This window comes from Silene latifolia, chromosome X, assembly GCF_048544455.1.
Source record: "Silene latifolia isolate original U9 population chromosome X, ASM4854445v1, whole genome shotgun sequence".
Taxonomy (NCBI): Eukaryota; Viridiplantae; Streptophyta; class Magnoliopsida; order Caryophyllales; family Caryophyllaceae; genus Silene; species Silene latifolia.
In genome coordinates this window covers 122,674,328-122,695,136 of record NC_133537.1, presented here as the reverse complement: position 1 = coordinate 122,695,136, position 20,809 = coordinate 122,674,328, and the positions used below count along the sequence as shown (strand labels likewise).

The 20,809-nt window shown below is 37.5% G+C and overlaps 1 protein-coding gene across 1 annotated transcript; it reads left to right on the top strand.

The window, feature by feature from the left end:
• Positions 1–8,506: 8,506 nt before the first annotated feature.
• Positions 8,507–20,415, top strand: LOC141618237 (uncharacterized). The gene is made up of 7 exons (XM_074435340.1): positions 8,507–9,043; positions 17,820–18,284; positions 18,412–18,738; positions 18,985–19,290; positions 19,387–19,668; positions 19,787–19,857; positions 19,941–20,415. The coding sequence occupies exons 1-7, from the start codon at positions 8,507–8,509 to the stop codon at positions 20,413–20,415; spliced, it is 2,463 nt and encodes an 820-aa protein (XP_074291441.1).
• The last annotated feature ends 394 nt before the right edge of the window (positions 20,416–20,809 follow it).

The window sequence follows — 20,809 nt, the reverse complement described above, 5'->3', positions numbered from 1 at the left end:
TCTCTGATACCATTTTGTAACACCCCATACTCCAAGTGCCTTACCAGGACCACTTAAGGCATGGAAGTGCTACCATCTCGGTTTCCCGAGGCAATGATAATCAAAAGACAATAAAGAAACAACGTTTAAATAGCATAAAGTTTAAAGTGAATACAATCCGAAAACTAAACTGCCAAAATACGGATTACATCTCCATAAACCAACTGTCTAATCAACTAATCAAAACTCTGGTAAACTACTCAAGCTACAACGGAAGACTCTATCATCTGAAGGTGACACATCCCAGCTAGCCCATATGTCTCGACTCATACTTGCTCAACAACTGCTCCCCATCCCCGAATAGATCACCACAGTTTTTAAAACAATAAAACGGGGTCAGTACTATTCACACAATCATACAAATACAACTACTACCAGACAAAAACCAACATATCTCAACCGTCACATAACCCAAACTCCACAATCAACTCCTCATCACCGACTACACACTAAAGTGTGTAGTCCTGCCAGAGCACCCATCGCAACAGGTTACTCCACTCCGCCAGTGGGGGACCGCAGCCGTTCCCACCTAAGCCCCGCTCATACCATAGAGCGAATAACCCAAATCCATTAATGTGCACATCCCTTCTGTGGCGGGTTCCACAGAAGGCAAATAATGGGCGTGAAGCCACTCCCGCAAGTGACCCCACTCAGCCAGGGATGCACCCCGAAGATCACATACAGATACAATCAAACACAACTACCAGCAGTAAACAATTCCAACAACCGTCACAATACTCGTATGATAATACTCAACAAACAAAGATCACAACCAACACATATGTGAATAATACTGAGTAGGAAAACCCTACCTGGAATGCAAAACAATCAGATGATCTCAACAGCTGTTATCAAAAAGCCTCCTTTACGAATTCTCCTCCTAACATATGATCACATAATTACTAACAATCACAAAAACCAACAAAACCCCCAAATCCCCAAATTAGGGTTTAAACAACTTTAATCAAATACTATCAAATCGGTACGTAGATCTTACCCTCGACGCAAGGATCACAAGGATTTAAAGAACGATAGATTCCGACCTCTCAAGCACCGGGATTTGTCAATAATGCGAACGATGCGAATAATGTAGTTTGAAATCTCTTTTGGAGTGATTAGGTTTGATAAAAGTGTATTATGAAAGTGACGAAAAGGTTTATATATTAATTCGCATTATTAACTAAACCCGACAAAACATTACCCGTAAACCGAGCCACTCGATCAAGTGCCCAACATACTCGATCGAGTGCCCCCTACTCGATCGAGTACCAAGGCTACTCGATCGAGTACCCTACAGACAGAAACTATTTTAAAATCCAAACTACCCTTACTCGACAGAGTAAGGCCCACTCGATAGAGTACTAAGAGACTCATAAAACCGTAGTATTAAAGTGTGACACTCGATCGAGTAAGGGTCACTCGATCGAGTAAGTCACTTACTCGATCGAGTAAGTTGGTCTTACGGGTTGTTTTAGCCGGGTTTAGTTAATAACGCGTGATTAGTATTTAAGGGTTCCGTCATCTTTCTTAATCAGTTTTCACTTTTCTAAAATCTTTCAAAGAAAGAAAAGAGTTACGTTGCATTGTTCTTCGCGTTATTAGCAAATCCCAAGGGCTAGGATCGTCGGATCGTCGTGTTCTTTACACCGTTGAGTTCTTCGCATCAAGGGTAAGATTCTTGTATAATTTTTAGGGTAAATTGATAACTTATACCTTCTATAAGACACATTTTCAAATCTTATACCTAAGATAATTTTTTTTCAAAACTTATACCTAACATCTTTGTTTCTTACAAACTTAATACCAAATCTCAATTCCGACAAGAAAAACGACTGAATTCCGGTTAAATTCAGTTTTTAATAATAAAATATGTCATAATTGACATTTTTACCCTTACTTTTTTTTACCTAACATAAACCCAGTAATCACCCACCGGCTACCACCAATAATCCCAATCCCCCCACAATCACCACCATCACCCACAATCAACGATATCACCGGCTACCTCAGACGTCTCCGACTACCTTCCTTCGCCACCATCTCGATCAACAATAGTTTTCCCAGACCCTCCCTTCTCAAACTGCCACCCAACACAGATTCACTCTCAAACCCAAACCTCCCTCATCCTAATCTTCCGCCACTGTCCGCCGTCCTCTGGCCACTTGGACCCCACCTCCTATGACTAATTCTCACCTTTTTCTATTCATTCTACTTGTGTCGCCTTCGAGCGCAACCCGTCCTCTTCCAAGCACGCACCGCACCTTTTCTCAAACTTTCTATAGCACAGATCTGGATTTCGTGAAAAAGCAACGGTATCTTAAGGCCACCGGAGAAGTTTGTTTGAGCAGATCAAGTGCTTTGTGGTTCTTAGAGTTGTTATGTTTTCGGGGATGAAAATAGGGTTAGGTGGTTAGCGTGTTGCTTGTAGTGGGCAAGGGATATGGTAAGCTTACGCTTAGGGTTGTTGAGGTCGGTCTTCACGTGAGAAAGAGGGCACCGGTGACGGCGTGGTAGGGATATCGTTGGCGGTGGAAGGGGTGTGTTTGTGGTGGTGGTTGTTGATTGGTTTATGTGAATGTCATAGGGAAATAGTTGCTGGGCAAATGGGTATTAGTTGATGGGTTAAAGAGTAAGGGCAAAACGGTCAATTTAACTTTTTTTTTTTACGGAATTTCGACTAGGTATTAAGTTTGTTAAAAACAAAGATGTTAGGTATAAGTTTTGAAAAAAAATTATCTTAGGTATAAGATTTGAAAATGTGTCTTATAGAAGGTATAATTTATCAATTTACCCTAATTTTTATAATGTTTCGTTGAGTTTGTTTAAAACCCTAATTGGGTAGAATTAGGAGTTTCGGGTGTATTATGTTGATTAGGTGGTAATAGTATGTATATGTGTTATTGGAGGAGGTTTCGTAGAGGAGCATTACTGATTAGCTGATGTGACGCTCTTGTGGTTGCTTATTCCAGGTAGGGTTTCCCTACTCGGTTATTGTTTATATAGTATTGTTGATGGTTGATCATTGTTGTTGATTTATATAATATTGGAATCGGTAATTGGTAATTGTTATTGTATAATATGGTTGGTTGTAATTGCTTGTCTGTGGTTTGTGAGGTGCGTTCTCGGCTGAGTGGAGTCACTTGCGGGAGTGGCTTCACGCCCTTGATTCGCACTCTGTTGAACCTGCCACAGAGGGGATGTGCACATTTAGGAACAAGGGTTATCGCTCGGATGAGATGAGCGGGACTTAGGTGGGAACGGCTGCGGTCCCCCACTGGCGGCGTGGAATACTTGTTGCGATGAGTATTCTGGCAAGACTACACACTTTAGTGTGTAGTCAGGTGTATGGAGTTATGATGGAGATTGGATGATTGTTGTATTGTTTCTGTTGTATTGCTTTGTGTAAACAGTAACTGACCCCGTTTAAATGTTTTGAAAAATATGATGATCCATTCGGGGATGGTGAGCAGTTATTTAGCAGGTATGAGATGAAGCGCATGGGATAGCTGGGTTGAGTTGCCACGAGATGTCTAGAAGTCTTACGCTGTGTCTTAAACACTTATATACATTATTTGGTTTAGCTTTTTTGGGAACAGTTGTATTATGTTTAACAGTTTTGGTTTTGGACTTGTATCACTTTAAACTTACTTAATAAAGTACGTTTATTTATTGTCTATTTGATATACATTGCCTCGGGTAACCGAGATGGTAGCATTTCCATGCCTTAAGTGGTCCTGGTAAGGCACTTGGAGTATGGGGGTGTTACACACTAAGCCTTCCTTTGGGCCGAGTCAATATTCACATGAAAATCCGAATAATCGTCACATATTTATTACCCAACGTGTATATGCAATTCGGCCAAATAATGGTCTATCTTTGGACCGACAATTAATCGCATGAACTACACACACTAACCCTTAAAATTGAATTTATTCATATTAAAACCTTTAAGGGCATAATCCTTATGAGTGTCATAAATATAATAACACTCCCTTAACTTGATTTGCAGATTCAATATTGAAATCCCCATCATCACAAGATACCTAGCACAACATCTAACCTCATCTTTGGACAATAATTAGACTTGTAAGTGGTACTCTTGGCGTAGTAATCAAATACTAACAGTAAAATCGTGTCAAATATCAAGCCTTCCTTTGGGCCGACTTGACACTCACACCAAAAACCGAATAACTGTTACATATTTATTACCACACGTGTAATTGAATTTCGGCCAAGTAATAGCCTTCCTTTGGGCTGACCATTACCCCCAGGAAATCCACTCACACACAATTATTTTGATATTTTAAATTATTTAATATACACAATAGAGGTCACTTTGACGACTTAGTGTTTCAATCAAATAACTCAAAATATAAGACACTTTATATAAGACTAATAGCCAAATAATGTTAATCTGAAAACAAGTTCATAATTGACAAATCGTTATTCCTTATTTGTCACAACCATAACCATAACTATAATATTCTACCATGATCATTATAATTTACTAGCATGATAAAAAATCATCGCCCCTAATTTATCCCTTATGTCCATACCGAATAAGAACCAAAAACGATAACATAATAATTTGGCGACAAAAACTAATACCCATCTGCCTGCCTTAAGCTAATTATTGACCTTAGAATGAGACATAAAAATTAGGGTTATTTCATAGGAATAATCCCTCCTATGGGTGACCTGCTTAAATTACTCTATCCTTTAAGTAATCCGAATTTAATCCCTTCTATCCCCCCTTCCTTCCCAGAACAAACTTGCTTGTTTTTTTGACCTGCTATAAGAGGTGAAAAATGACGTGGCAACTAATATTTCATAGGAATAATCCATCATATGGGTTATCTTCTTAAATTACTCTATCCTTTAATCCCTCCTATCACCATCATGCATTTTTTACCTCCCAATCACAGTCACATTCTACACCAAAATAACCATAAGACCACCACGCTCACACCCTTACTTCACCAACACCACCAAACATGGAGTGATCTTTACGCGCCAACCATGAGTAGTTAGGGAACGAAGACGACAAATACCGTGATGAAAATGTTAGGCGGTTGAGGTGGCGATGGCGGAATAGAAAAGAGGACAGGAGAATGGAGGGAATCGACGGCCGGAGGAGTGGCCGCAGGAGGAGTGTTAAGAGTTCCGATTATGATGAGATTAAATATAGTTGGGAGTATTATATGAAGGTCACTCGTAGTTTGGATTATTTTTGTAAAATAATTAAGGTGTTTATTAACCCTTAAAAACATAAGGTAACCTGCTGTTTAGGTTGCCGGTCACTCTATTGTATTATGGGAAGGAAGGGGGGATAGGACGGATTAAATTCGAATTACTTAAAGGATGGAGTAATTTAAGCAGGCCACCCATAGGATGGAGTATTCCTATGAAATAATCCTAAAAATTATTAGTAGTCGTGCTGAATTCATAATGCAAAGAATCCATCTATGTTGTTGTTGGCTAAGATGTGTGATACTCAAAACAGTAATGAAATCAATAGTGTCCTAATTACTTTATCCTAAGTATACTTTATGGATATTATATCTGTTGTAAAATTTCCAACCCCGGTCAAAAAATCTCTCCCTCTGGAGTTCTCCTATGGAGTCCTTGTTCTTATCTGTTTCCCTAACCCTATCCACCGCCTTCTCAGCCTAACCCTCCCACTACCTCGCCAAACTTCCTGATTTTTCCCCCAAAACGCCTGCCTAACACCCTACTTGCTATCTGAGCTGTCTTCTTTCTGTTATCTTGCCTTCCATGTGTCATCTCGCATGTTTATTTTTCCAACCTATAAATTTCCGCCAACCTGTTTTCTCCTTTCTTCCCTTCTCTGTTTACAGGACCTTTTTTTTTCATCTGTTTAAGTTCTATGATATAAAAAGTATAAAGAAAAACACAAAAGATATCAAACCGATAGTTTTCTGTTTATATATCTATATATGGCGTCTACGTCTGCTTCTTCCTCTGCTCCTTGTCGAGCTAGTGCCTGTTTGCAACTTCCTCCTCATCTATGCGTAGACTTCACGGATATTGATGAGTCAAGGACTCTTTTGGCAAGGTTTCAAGATCAGCGATACCTGACAATTGCTCGTATCTTGGATATTGTTACAGCTAAGTGGAAATTGAATGGTACGGTCTCTGTTCGTCGTTTTGAGCCGTATTATTTCTTTTCTTTCTCGTCCAATCAGGATTACAACTACTTCCGACATAGGCAGACGGTTAACATGGACGGTGGCTTGCTTATTTTCCGTCCAATTTCGTCCACATCGACAGCTGATAACCTCTTGTTCCAAATTGTTCCTATTTGGATCAGGGTGAAACATCTTCTGTTTCACTTGATGAACACTTCGGTTGCTGCGTTCTTGTTGTCCCATGTGGGCGATATATGTGAAGAGGAATCATACCCTTCACTTCTTCCTCCTCGAAATTTTGTTCGTGTAAGGGTTTGGATTGACCTCTCCAAACCCTTGATTCTAGGTTGCTACTTGGCCTTGAATGAAAGAGAACATCAGTGGATTGCTTTCTCTTACGAAGGCGTTTTCAGGTTCTGTAAGACTTGCGGCCAGGTTAGCCATCGGATTTCTTTCATCCTACCAAGTAAAAAGTCTGATCTCGTGCTATTCGAGCCCGAATGGACGCTCTCTCTGCTCGGGGTCTTGATGTTCTTCATGGTCCGGCTGGCTCTCCATTTTACTCCACGGAGATTATGGGTCTCCCACCACGTTATAGGTATCTCAGTTCGGATATCAATCTGACTGATGAGAATGATACGGTTGTGTTGGATTCAGGGGGTGCTTCCCCTGTTTTTTCCTTCTCGTCCTCGGACTCAGAGGAGCCTGATATTACAGGACCGTCTTCTTCGGCCCCACCTAAGTTCCAGGTTCATGAGGATCATGCCCGTGAAGTTCTGTTGGAATCGTTCCCTGTTTTGCATGGAAGCTCGACTTTTGATCCGCCTTCATCATCTCGTTTTGTACCACAGTCTGCCCCTGCTCATCCGCCATCACCAGGTTTCCGTATGCATGTTCCTGAAGATGTTATGGATGATACTACGTTGTTGGGCCTTCGTTCTCCCACGCTCCCGACCCAGGTTATTGATATTGGATGCCTTTTTCGCGACACACTCGCTTCTTCTTCTGATGTTGCTATGGAGCCTGTGGAACCTGTTTCTAGGGAACTTACCCTAGTTTATAAAAGAAAGGTAACTTTCGGTGTTAGTTCGTCTAGTCATGCGACTTTTAAACGAACGAACAGAGTCTTCTATTCCTAAATGGATCCTACCATCAATGGATCCTAAATTGATATTAGGTTCATCTTCTATTCCTCCTTTTTCGTTTTGTTTTCCTAAGTTTTCTAATTTTTTTGCTAATGGTTTGAGGCCGTCTGGTAAGAGATTATTCAGTTCCATTGGTTATAACACTGTTGAGCATCAACCAAACAAGCGTCTTCGTCCAGATGAGCTTTTTCTTTTTCATTTAGTTTCCCATCCCTTATCTGTTTCTTTTTTGCCATGTTACAGCGCTGAAGACTTGCTAGCTGATGGTCTGGTGGCGGACCTTAATTCGCCACCCGTTTTCAAATGACAACTTTTGCCTGGAATTGTAGGGGATTAGGAGAGACGGATGATCCTACAATTCCTTTTCTATTTTGGTGTATCCATCAATATCATCCGTCAAATTTGTTTTTGCAAGAAACTAAGACATCGGTATCATCTGCTGCTGCTAAGACATCTCACCTTGGACTCCCTCATTTTTGCGGCGTTGATTCTGTTGGACATAGTGGGGGTCTTGTTTTGCGTTGGGATGATTCTGTTGTACTTAGCTCTTTAGTTATTAAGCCTCACTTTATATTGTGTATTGTATCTTTAGGGCCTACCCATGTATGTACAAAGAAAGATATGTATATGATGTTTATATATGGTGAACCATCTTTTGAGTTTCGTCTACCTTTATGGAACGCAATTTCTGATTTAATTTCGGGTCTGTCTCCTTTTATTATTATTGGTGATTTTAATCAAGTTGAACTGCATTCTGATAAATTAGGTGGCTCCAATGTCATACGCGGCCAACAGGATTTTACCTCCTGGAGATTGGATAATTCATTGCTTGACGTTCCTTTCTTTGGTCCCCCTTTTACCTGGTTCAATAATCGCTCTAATGATCAACTGATTATGGAACGGCTTGACCGCGCATATGCTAACCATGATTGGCTTCACCTTTTCCCCGCTGCATCAATTTTGCATCTCCCTATTCTTATTTCGGACAATGCACCTATTATCCTCAAGTTTCTCCCTATCTCAAAGTCTGGCTGACGCCCTTATCGCCTTGATAACTGGTGTTTTAGTTCTCCAGAAATTGCAAACATTGTTGACTGTGCCTGGCGGCTTTCTATTCCTGGTTCTCCTATGTATGTTTTATCACGCCGTCTATCGTCTGTACGTTTTTCTATAATGCAATGGGTGATTCATCATCGGCTATCCCATGGTATTAATTGGTCTGAGATTCAACATAGAATTCAATCCTCTAGTACTCGGATTGTGGATGTTGAGTCAGCAACGTCTTTTCAGCAAGTTCATTCTGAACAACTTCAACTTCTTCAGACACAGCATGTGTTCTGGCTGCAACGTGCAAAGTTGAAAAGCGATATTTTGGATGGTCTACCATCGAGATTCTTATATTCCCGAGTTAAACAACGATCTTCGCATCAACGTATCCTCGCTTTACGTTCGGTCTCGGGAAAATGGTTATTCGAGCCAGATCTGATTTCGTTGGAGATTACTTCTTTCTTTCAGGAACTTTTGTGTTCTACACCTCCTCAAGATCCTGCCTCGCCGAGAGGTTTTATTGAGCCTTTGCTTGAGTCACTTGATCTGCCGCAGCTAAGTTCGGCAGACTGTTTGGTGCTTTCAGCTCCTTTCACTGCGACTGATATTATACATGCTCTCAATGGTATGGATGGATCCAAATCACCTGGGCCAGATGGCATTGTTGGAATATGTGTCCTCCGACAATAATGCGATCACAACTGTTGATCATAATGATCACATGTTTAAGTCTCATTTTAAAGAATACAATTGGGAAGTAATATTTTACTGTTAACTGGTCCACACATATTGGTAATGATTGGCTGACTAGAGTTTGACATTACTGTCGTGAGACGGTGGTGACCAGTTGATCCCCTTAGGTCATACCTAAAGGGTAACACTCTTAATTGATCATTTAATTGATCGTATGACGATACGGGTCTGTTAAATTACTTAAAATTGACGGACGATTTTGGAAGTAATATTTACGTGTCTCATTGTAATTTGATTAAATAAGATACGGTCTAAGTAATCGAATTGTTTTATTACTTGGATGAAATTATTGTTTAAAGAAACAATTGCATTTGAATGAATAATTTATTGTAAATACAAGATGTTGTGATTTATATTTGGTAAAATATTTTGGTACAAGTATTTACGAATTACTAAGTCGATTTTTGTATATGACGTATTTTTATTAATGCGTTGATTTTTAATATGTTAAAAATACATAACAATTTTATGTGACATATGACATGTGACATATGACAAATTGACAATTTGACAAAGATAAAATGGAGTCCATTTTATCCATGTAAACCGAAATAATGAGAGGATTAAGAAAATATTAGGTTAATTATGTTAGTGGTAAGCATAATGATTTACCTAAAAACTAGCCATGCAAACCTAGTGGTCATTGTGAAGAACACTTTGTTCATGCATTGGCCCTCTTCCCTTCCCCATTCCACCCGGTTTTTGAGAGGAGAAAACCATGGGTTTTTCTCCTCATTTTTACCTAATATACACTACCAAAAACATTTTAGATTACTCATTCATTATTCATCTAAAATTACAGTTTTAGAAAGATAAAATTCTTCCTTCTCTTCCTACTCTCTAAACCGAAATAATAGAGAGTCCAATAATATTTTTGGGTCAATTTTAATACAAAATTAGTATTATTCTAGTAATAATTATATTAATTTTATTAAGTTGTTATCTTGGGTATAATACTTTTGGGAGGGATTCTCTTCTTGAATCCTTGTTCATCCACTAAGGAAAGCTCAAGAAAAAGAGAGTAGGAGAACTCTCTTGTGCTCATATAAACCGAAATATCAATGCGAGATGATGATTTCTTCTTTATTTATTTTGTAGTTTGCATGCATAAGATCACCTTTTAATTTTATGACTAAATTAAAATTATAACATATATGAATATGTTGAGTATAGATATCTAGATTTCTAACAAGCGGTATCAAGAGCCTAGGTTGTTTGCATGCAAATCGGTTATAGTTTTTCCGAGTTATACGATTAACATATAAAACTTGTAAATTTGTGTTATTAAGATATATCACGAAATAAATTATGCATGTTAAAGTTTCTGGTCCTAAAATGTTTTTAGGATATTTTGGTTAATTTATGGATTTTTATTGTTCATCTTATAAAATAATGGCATTAAAAATGTGATTTTATGATTAAAATGTCATTTTCGGACTAAAATTAGCTAAACTTCGAATTTTCCAGTGATTTTTGGATATGTTATCACATATATTATTTTGAGATGACCTGTAAATGTTCATAATTTTTGGAGTTCTTATGCTCGAAATATGGATTTTTCATGTTTAAAATCGGATTTAGAAGAAAAATAGGTTAATATGAGATAAATTTCGAATCTGGTCATAGAAATTTAGTATGTTGTCACATGCAATTTTACAAGATGTGTGTAAAGTAATAGGCTATATTGAAGTCTTCATGCATGATTTATGAATTTTTGATGAAAAATAGCATAAATAGTGACTTAATTAGTGAATAATTGCTAAAACATACTCTATGACTAAGGAAAAACGTCACATGTTGCATTTTATTATCTTTTTCAGATCTAAAATTGAAAAGTTGATGAATATAATTTTTCTCATGTTTTTATGATTTTTATTGATAAATCCAATAAACCGCAACATAGTTTTTCCGATAATTTTACGAAATTTTAACCTAAGTTTTTGAACATTATGAGTGTCATGTATTTTTACAGAATGTTCATAAGTTTAAATTTCAAATTTTGAATTTATTTGGATTTTTTGTGATTTATTTGAAGTTTATGGCATTTTTATTATAATTTTTGGTCCATTAATGAACAATTTTAGAAATATGAGTTAATTATGGTCAAATAGTTAGTGGAGACTAATTTTGAGTCCTAAGAGGTTAGGGTAATTAACTTATGCATAAATATGAATTTATGTATTTTATTGTGATTTTAAAAGGTTGAATCACGCAAATCCGTAAAAACCGTTAAATATACGATATTGGCTACTTAAAGGCGATTTAGCATAAAATTGGGCATGTTCATACATATTATAATTCTGCATTTTATTTATGATTGTCATAATTTTATTTTATGTAATTTTACTTAGTATGGCCTTAGTTTTTAATTGATATTACCCGAAATGTATGGAAATATCGATTCGGTTGTAATTTATTGTGATCTCGTATCACCGTTTTGTAATTTAATAGATTTATTTTATTTTAATTACAAATGTATAATAGGAAATTATGTAATTTGTTATGTAATTTATTTATTCCGGATTTCCTTCAAGACGGTGTCATTCAAGAAGGCGATACATAAAGACGGTGTTCCCTCGAGATGCGTGCCATAACCGAAGTTCAAGGGACCAATGGAGTTGGTTTCCGAATTTGTAATAGTTAATTAGATTTTCTATTTTTAGGAAGGCCATACTAGGATTTTTTTTATGCTTTGCATTTTATTTATATGTCGCATGCATCGCTAAATCGCCATAACTAAAACATGCATCATCTTTTAATCGAGTTTATCGACCGTATCAATTAGAATTATCGTAGTTCACCGCTTTAGTTCACTTAAAATGTGATAGATAATAAATTGACATGACCTCTCGCTAAAACAATCAATTGAGACATAACCTTACCAAATAGTAGAAACCATGAAAACCTATTTCGCGAGGAGTGCACTGACCCTACCGGGTACAAAACTTGTTACGTAGGGGAAGTGGGTGATAAATGTCTATCCACCGAATTCATGTTGATAAGGGATGAATCGGCCCTACCGTGCCCAAGTTGATGTGGATTTGGATCATGGACACATTTATTCGAAATTTGGATTGAGCTCAACGGAAGTATTCGTGACCGTAGTCGCATGTGTTCCGGGCTATAAATAAACATTAGAGTAATTTTATCGACCAAGAGTTCTAAAAGTAGAATCGATTAAGCGTTAATCCACCGAGTTATATTGATAAGGGATGAATCGGCCCTACCGTGCCTAAGTCGATATGAATTTGGGTCTTGGAATCATTTATCTAAGTTGGGTAGAGGTCACTAGATAAATGCAATAAAACTTGTTTAAACTTATTTTTACGAGTATTATTATTATTATTAAAACGACAAATGTTTTATTCCTTCTATTTTGTTTTGTAGACCGCTCTTATTTCTCATAACAAATGGCAAATCCAAACACCAACGCCACGCCTCTCACTAATACTTCATGGCTCCGATCCTTTATGGATCGATGTAAACTTGAAAAGAATGGGTCAAATTTCTCCGATTGGGATGCCCAACTCAAACTAGCCGCCCAAGGTGACGACAAGCTTCATTACCTTACCGAGGCCTCTCCACCCGAACCTAATACTAGGTCGACCGCCGCCACAAGGGAAGCATATGAGGCTTACCATAAGGAGTCCGCCGCAATGAAAAACGTGTTGATCTTTGCGATGGAGGCGGATCTCCAAAGGAGAGCCTTTAAGATGGGCACCGCTAATGAGATTTACTCCAAGCTTGTGACAATATTTTCACAAACTCCGCGGATCGTCCAATATGAGGCGGCTGCGGCATTCTTTGATCTCAACTTCAAAGAGGGCCAAAAGGTTAGCCCTCATGTGCTCAAATTAATGGAGCTAGTCGAGACCTTGAAAATTCAAATGGTTGAAATCCCCAAAGAACTCATTGTAGATAGGATTCTACACTCCTTATCCAAAGTCAAGGCATATGTTCAATTCCGGGTGAATTTTAACATGCAAGACAAGGACGTGTCTCTTGAAGAGTTGCACAAGTTACTTGTGCAAGCCGAAAGGGACATGGGGTTAAATGTGAACCCACCAAAAGATGTGCTTAACATAAGCACCAAAAGCAAGGGGATGTTCAAAAAGAATGGGAAGAAGGGTAAGAAGCAAGCTCCCACTTTCACCAAAGCTAAGACTTATGAAGCTAGTACCTCCAAGATCAAGAAGGGTCCTCTTGATAAATGCCATTATTGTAATGGTGTTGGACATTGGAAAAGAAATTGTTCCAAATACCTTGGTGATATTAAGGCTGGAAAGATCACTCCAGTAGGTAAATGACTATCCTTTCTTTTATGTTTCTAATTCAACTATGGCATTGTGATACAAAGTTGTGATAATGTATCCCCTTTTTATTGTAAATAGGGCCTCCACCAAGCAAGGACAAGGGAAAAGAAAAGCAAGCTTGAGAAACCATCGAAAAGCTAGGAATAGCTTCCATGAAGCTTCGCTTTTTATTGTTTTATTTTAATTATGTTTTGGATTTTAGAACCTTTTGATTTCCGTGTTTGACATGGAAATGTATTTTGGATAATTGGTTGTATTTTGGATAATGGTGGCTTGGTTTGCAACCCAAGTCACCCGTTTTATCATTTTTATCCTTGTTCTAAAATTCGTCTATACATGCTTGCTCATAGAAACATATGATTATTCACTTAAAGGGATCTAATTAACAACTATAATGATGGGATTCATTATATAACCACAAGCTAAAGACTTGTGTATGATCATTTACAAAGTGATATTGAGTTAATGAACTCTCTTAAAGGAAAGTTAATCACCAAGTACACTTACAAAATCTAAAACAATTAGTCAACCTATGAGATAGTTTAGTCAACCTATGAGATAGTCCTCCTTATACCTCAAAAATCATTATTTGTGTCTCATATACTATCTTTGAATCTCTAGTGTATTTATTCTAAAGATAGAGTGGGAGAAAAATGAGGACACAACACCAAGATAAATCTATGTACTTGTGTAAATGAGATCTACGCAAGGGAGAATGATTTGAATAAAGGTATATCTATTTATATAGTATGCCCAATAGATGAGATCTATGGTCTCGAATAGATCTACATGACAAAAGAGACCAAGTGAAGTAATCAAGAGAATGTTTTCTCAAGATAACTACATGAGGAGACCAAAAGAAAGTTTTGGAAGAAAATGACTAATGTAAAGTCTTAACAAGAGCTTTGACTAGTTTATGATAAATTTTGACCAATAGTTTCAACATTGATATTTACTTAAGAGCCTAAATGAATCAAAGTTACATCCTAGAAAATAAATGAGATTTATGACTAGAGGTTGCAAGGTTTGATATACCGATATCCTTAATAGCTAAGTTAATTATTAACCACGCAAATGTCATTACGTAACCTCATTATGAAAATGAAATGGTTAAACCTCCTTCCGAAAAGGGTATTTTGAAGGACATGTATTAGATATTATTTATATTTAAACAATGACATTGCTACGCATCATTATGATATGAATGAGTTAGAGATTAAAATCTCTTTCCATAAGGTTAAGATGAGACCACTTCAAAATAAGTATTTTGAAAGGATATGATGGGAACATATATGGTTTTATCTCAAATAACTTAAACAAAGCAATATATATTTCAATTCTTGAAATGTCTCAATTGAGGAGGCATTTACGAATTATGTGGAATTAAGTGGGAGTTGGAAGTTATCATGTGTAGACATGGAATTTAGTGGGAGCAATCATCTTGTAAAATTTATAACTCATCACTCATTGAAGAATGAGAGCTAATACCTTCCTTCACAAAGGAGTATTTGAGTTTTCAATTCTGGATGAAAATGGACTATGATGAATCCAATCACATCATGAGATGTTGGATAAGTATAGAGACATACACATCAAATCAACAAGTAACGTAGGTTATTCATGTAAATGAAAATGGAAAGGCCATTAGCAGTCATGGTCGTTCCTTGAACTTAAGAATAGTTGATGACATGATTAAAGGTTACTAATGTTTCCGCCATTAGAATAATCATGCACATATCCAAAATATATCATATGCATAAGAGCATGATGGATCGTTGGAAAGCCATACATGAAACGTCATGAATTCTCGAGGAGAATTTGATGAGCAATTTCAGTGTTTGACAAGAAGACTCTATTGTGTGTCAAGAGGTTGCACATATTGCATTTCGAACACATGTAAGGATTTATGAAAATCCTAAGCTCTTAAGCTAAAAGCAGAAATAGGAAGTTTGGAAAGATACTTAGTTGAATAAGAAGTTACTCAAAACTAGTTTTTCCTATAATGCTGGGACTTGTGAGAAGTGCTAGGCTAATCATCTTGACAATTGTTGCAAGATTCTACAAAACATATACCTAGTGCATTGTGTGTGGGTAGAGTACTTGATTAGTACAAGTTATATCATTCACCACAAATTCGTTTGTTATGTGATAATCGACAAGGAAGTTCTCTCAAGATAAAGAACCAAAACCGAGGTTGGGAACCTAGATGTGTACTTGGTAAGATTCATGCTATGAGAAGATAACATGAACGTAAAGAAAATGTGATTATAAGAAGTTTGAACTCATGGACATGTGGTATGTTAAACTTCTATTGCAATCAAACAAGTGTTTACACACTTACGATATGCATCACAAGGTTGTAATATGGTATTGACTACCGGAATGTGATGTCGACATTTGTCGTTTGAGTTATTATTAACTCACCTTATGCTTTGTTACATCCAAACGGGTTGTAGCCCATAGTTACTTACATGAGGTGACGTCTCGAAGTGACTAGAGTGTGATGCGATTGATGGCAAGTTCAAGTGCCATAGAGTCATATGAGAATGACTAGTCGATCACATAGGCAGACTGTTAGGAACATTTTGTCGGGCCTTATGACCGCTTATAGAGTTCTGGCAAATTTATGTAGCCTGATCGTGGCGAGAGCTACTATAGTATTCGAATGAGTCGATTCTTTTTACTAAAGACTATTCGCCTAAGATGGCACAGTTTCAGATTAACTTTTATTTGTGTTACTACGACCTTCGTAAATGGGGTCAAATGGGCATATTTTGGGTTATGATGGCTGTGGCTAGTCGAAGGGAATGAGTGCGATAGGAATTGTCCACCCCTAGTCAGGGTTATAACAACATCTCAGGGCCACTCGAGGAGTAATGAACTAGAAATGCGTGGCCACGCTCGGAATGTATCCATGGTGGATAACTCCGGTCAATCAGTTGTTCTCCAGATCGAGGAACCACTCTCGATATGATCACTTGCAAGTACGACCTGAAAGACACCTTGCATTGAGTGGGAGATAGTAATAGGACAAGAGAATTGGTGACGCACACTTGTCGAGGACAAGTGGGAGATTGTTGGAATATGTGTCCTCCGACAATAATGCGATCGTAATCAAGTTGATCATAATGATCACATGTTTAAGTCTCATTTTAAAGAATACAATTGGGAAGTAATATTTTACTCACAACTGTCCACACATATCGGTAATGATTGGCTGACTAGAGTTTGACATTACTGTCGTGAGACGGTGGTGACCAGTTGATCCTCTTAGGTCATACCTAAAGGGTAACACTCTTAATTGATCATTTAATTGATCGTATGACGATACGGGTCAGTTAAATTACTTAAAATTGACGGACGATTTTCGAAGTAATATTTACGTGTCTCATTGTAATTTGATTAAATAAGATACGGTCTAAGTAATCGAATTGTTTTATTACTTGGATGAAATTATTGTTTAAAGAAACAATTGCATTTGAATGAATAATTTATTGTAAATACAAGATGTTGTGATTTATATTTGGTAAAATATTTTGGTACAAGTAATTACGAATTACTAAGTCGATTTTTGTATATGACGTATTTTTATTAATGCGTTGATTTTTAATATGTTAAAAATACATAACAATTTTATGTGACATATGACATGTGACATATGACAAATTGACAAAGATAAAATGGAGTCCATTTTATCCATGTAAACCGAAATAATGGGAGGATTAGGAAAATATTAGGTTAATTATGTTAGTGGTAAGCATAATGATTTACCTAAAAACTAGCCATGCAAACCTAGTGGTCATGTGAAGAACACTTTGTTCATGCATTGGCCCTCTTCCCTTCCCCATTCCACCCGGTTTTTGAGAGGAGAAAACCATGGGTTTTTCTCCTCATTTTTACCTAATATACACTACCAAAAACATTTTAGATTACTCATTCATTATTCATCTAAAATTAGAGTTTTAGAAAGATAAAATTCTTCCTTCTCTTCCTTCTCTCTAAACCGAAATAATAGAGAGTCCAATAATATTTTTGGGTCAATTTTAATACAAAATTAGTATTATTCTAGTAATAATAATATTAATTTTATTAAGTTGTTATCTTGGGTATAATACTTTTGGGAGGGATTCTCTTCTTGAATCCTTGTTCATCCACTAAGGAAAGCTCAAGAACAAGAGAGTAGGAGAACTCTCTTGTGCCCATGTAAACCGAAATATCAATGTGAGATGATGATTTCTTCTTTATTTATTTTGTAGTTTGCATGCATAAGATCACCTTTTAATTTTATGACTAAATTAAAATTATAACATATATGAATATGTTGAGTATAGAGATCTAGATTTCTAACAGGCATAACTCCGAAATTTTTCCAGACGTTCTGGCCCCAGGTTGGGTATTTGGTTACTATGGCTCTGCTTCATTTCCTTAATTCGGGGGTGATGTTGAAAGAGTGGAATAATACTCATATTATTCTTATCCCAAAGGTCGACAAGCCGGAACTGATCTCTCAATATCGTCCTATCAGTCTCTGCAATGTTATTTATCGCCTTGCTTCCAAATGTCTTGCTAATCGTCTCAAGCTTGTCATTTCATCGATTGTTTCGGATTCTCAGCAGGCTTTTGTTCCCTCACGGCTTATCTCAGATGGATGTCTTATTACTCATGAGATCATGCATTATCTTAACAAAACGAATAAAGGAACGGTTTCTTATGCGGCTCTGAAACTAGATATGCATAAAGCGTTTGACCGTGTGTCTTGGCCGTTTCTCATTGCGATCATGAAGAAATTCGGGTTCCCGCAATTCTGGCAAAATATTATCTGGGAATGCATCTCAACTGTAACTTATAATATTATCATCAACGGCGAGCCCTCTAGTTCTTTTAGACCATCGTGTGGTCTGAGGCAAGGTGATCCTCTTTCACCTTATTTTTTTTATTATGTGCATGGATATTTTATCTTGGGAGTTGCGTGCTGCGGAGAAGGCTACCGCCTTACCTGGTCTTAAGATTTCTCGGTATGCACCTCCGATCACACATCTTTTTTATGCTGATGATGCGTTTATTTGTTGTAAAGCTACTCCAACTTCTTTTGAGACTCTACGGGACTTATTTCGGTGCTTTGAGCTTGCCTCGGGACAGATGATAAATCTAGATAAGTCTTTTATTAAATTCAGTCCAAATGCACCAGCTGATTTTATGTCTCATATGTCATTTATTCTGAAGATGAAAACTTCTGATAGTTTTGGGAATTATTTGGGGGTCCCTGTTGATCTTTCTTCAAAGAAGTCTTTGGTTTTTCAACCCTTGTTGGACAAGAGGACAACTCGTATTATTGCTTGGTCTTCGCTGCACCTCAGCCAGCCTTGCAAATTCCTCATCATCAACTCTATTATATTAGGTTCGATACGTTTTTGGATGTCTTCAATTCCTTTTCCGGTCGGAATTTGTAAGAAACTTGACTCTTTGATTGCGGCTTTTTGGTGACGCAAGGATGTTCGTCATAGATTTATTCATTGGCTCTCTAGCGACTCTCTGCAGCGTCCTCGGGAAGATGGAGGCCTTGGTCTGAAATCTGTCTCGATGTTAAGTCAGGCTTCCCTTATGAAGAATTTTTGGCGTATTCATCACCAGCCATCTAGTTTATTAGCAAAATTTATGCTGCCCAAGTATAGGAAGGACCTACCGGTTCCTGCGTCGAGATCTAAGGTCTCTCATCCATCCTTTTTATGGTCTGGCTTATGTCGCACAGCTTTTGCTTTTGCTCCTGGCTTCTCCTGGAAGCTCGGTAATGGTTCCTCTGTAGATCTTCTTACAAGTCCTTGGGTTAATGGGACTTCTCCCTCGGTGCGATCTTTTTGATGTGGCGCCTCACCTGTGCTTTCTAGTTTGCTCACTCCTTCAGGTGACTGGAATCCAGTAGCTGTTTATTGTTGGTTTCAGTCTCCTTGTGCCAATTTTATTCTTGCCATGGAACCTCCACATATAGATATTGACGATTTCCTTTATTGGAAATACACGGAAGATGGAGTCTACACGGTCCGCTCTGGGTATGATTTCTTGTTGTCACGAATATCCTTCTCCTGCTCTCCATCTTTTTACTCTGCTTTTCCGTGGAAAGTTCTTTGGGGTCTTCGTTTCTCTCCTAAGTTTTCGCTTCTTGTTTGGCGTATAGTTCACAATATCCTTCCCTCTTTAGAAATTCTATCTACTAGAGGCATCCAGGTAAGTACTTCATGTGTTTTTTGTCACTCACATGCTGAGTCTTTAAATCATTTGTTTTGAACTTGTACTGTTGCCAGACATGTTTGGCTTTCTTCGGCTCTGGGTATTAATTCTGTAGCTAATCCTTCTGTTTGCTTGCAACGATGGCTTGCTGATTTTATTGGATATTTTCACAGGGCCACGGATGCAGTAGATCAGTGCCTTCTTCGGTTTCTTTGTATAATAAAGGCCATTTGGATGAGTTGCAATTCAGTTATTCTTGATAACTGCAGGGTTAATCCGTTTCAGATTTTACATATGGCTGACTATCTTTTTGGCTCTCACTCTCAGTTGCCTGTTCTTTGGCCTTCTTTTGTGAAAAACACTAACAAAATTTCTATCTTTCCTTTGGATAATACTACGTCTTTGTCTTTGTTTACAGTCACTTATTTTACTCTGGTCTGTAGGTCATCTCCTCGGGATCGGTTTATGGTAACTTCTTCGGATTCGATCTCAAGCATCCCCGTTATTCAACATGTCCGGGCTTCCTCTGTTTTTGCTGCATCGACGAAAGGTCTACTTCTCAATATGTATCGAGCTCATTCTGCATCACTACCATCCGTTTCATTCCAAGTTACTTCAAAAAAATTATCTTCTGTTCTGGCCTCCACAACGCCAGTACCAATCGAATTGCGTCACTCGTTGGGCACAATTCGTAGTTTCCTTTGTAGATATGTCCATTGGTCAGTAAGCTTTGCTACTGGCTGATGTTGTACTTGATCTCAACTCTTTGTTTAGTTGTTTACATATATATATAAAGTTCATTATTGTCAAAAAAAAAGTATACTTTATGAACTCATTACATAAAGATGTAGCAAATTCACTTCAGCAAGTCATGTGCAGACATCATATACTTGGACCATTATCTTACCAAAGCAAATTTTATGCCTCAAAATCGAAGTCAATTTCGATTCATATAGTATGTCAAAAAACTCAATATCTTAATTGACCAATTAATCCATAAAACCAAGTACTCGTTTATAAAAACAACTCCAACAATCTCAAGCGACAAGCAAAACCTGACACTGCACATGCATAATATTCAAGAATACCACAATGCTTAATTATCCATAAACCTTAAACAACCCTGATTACAACACAC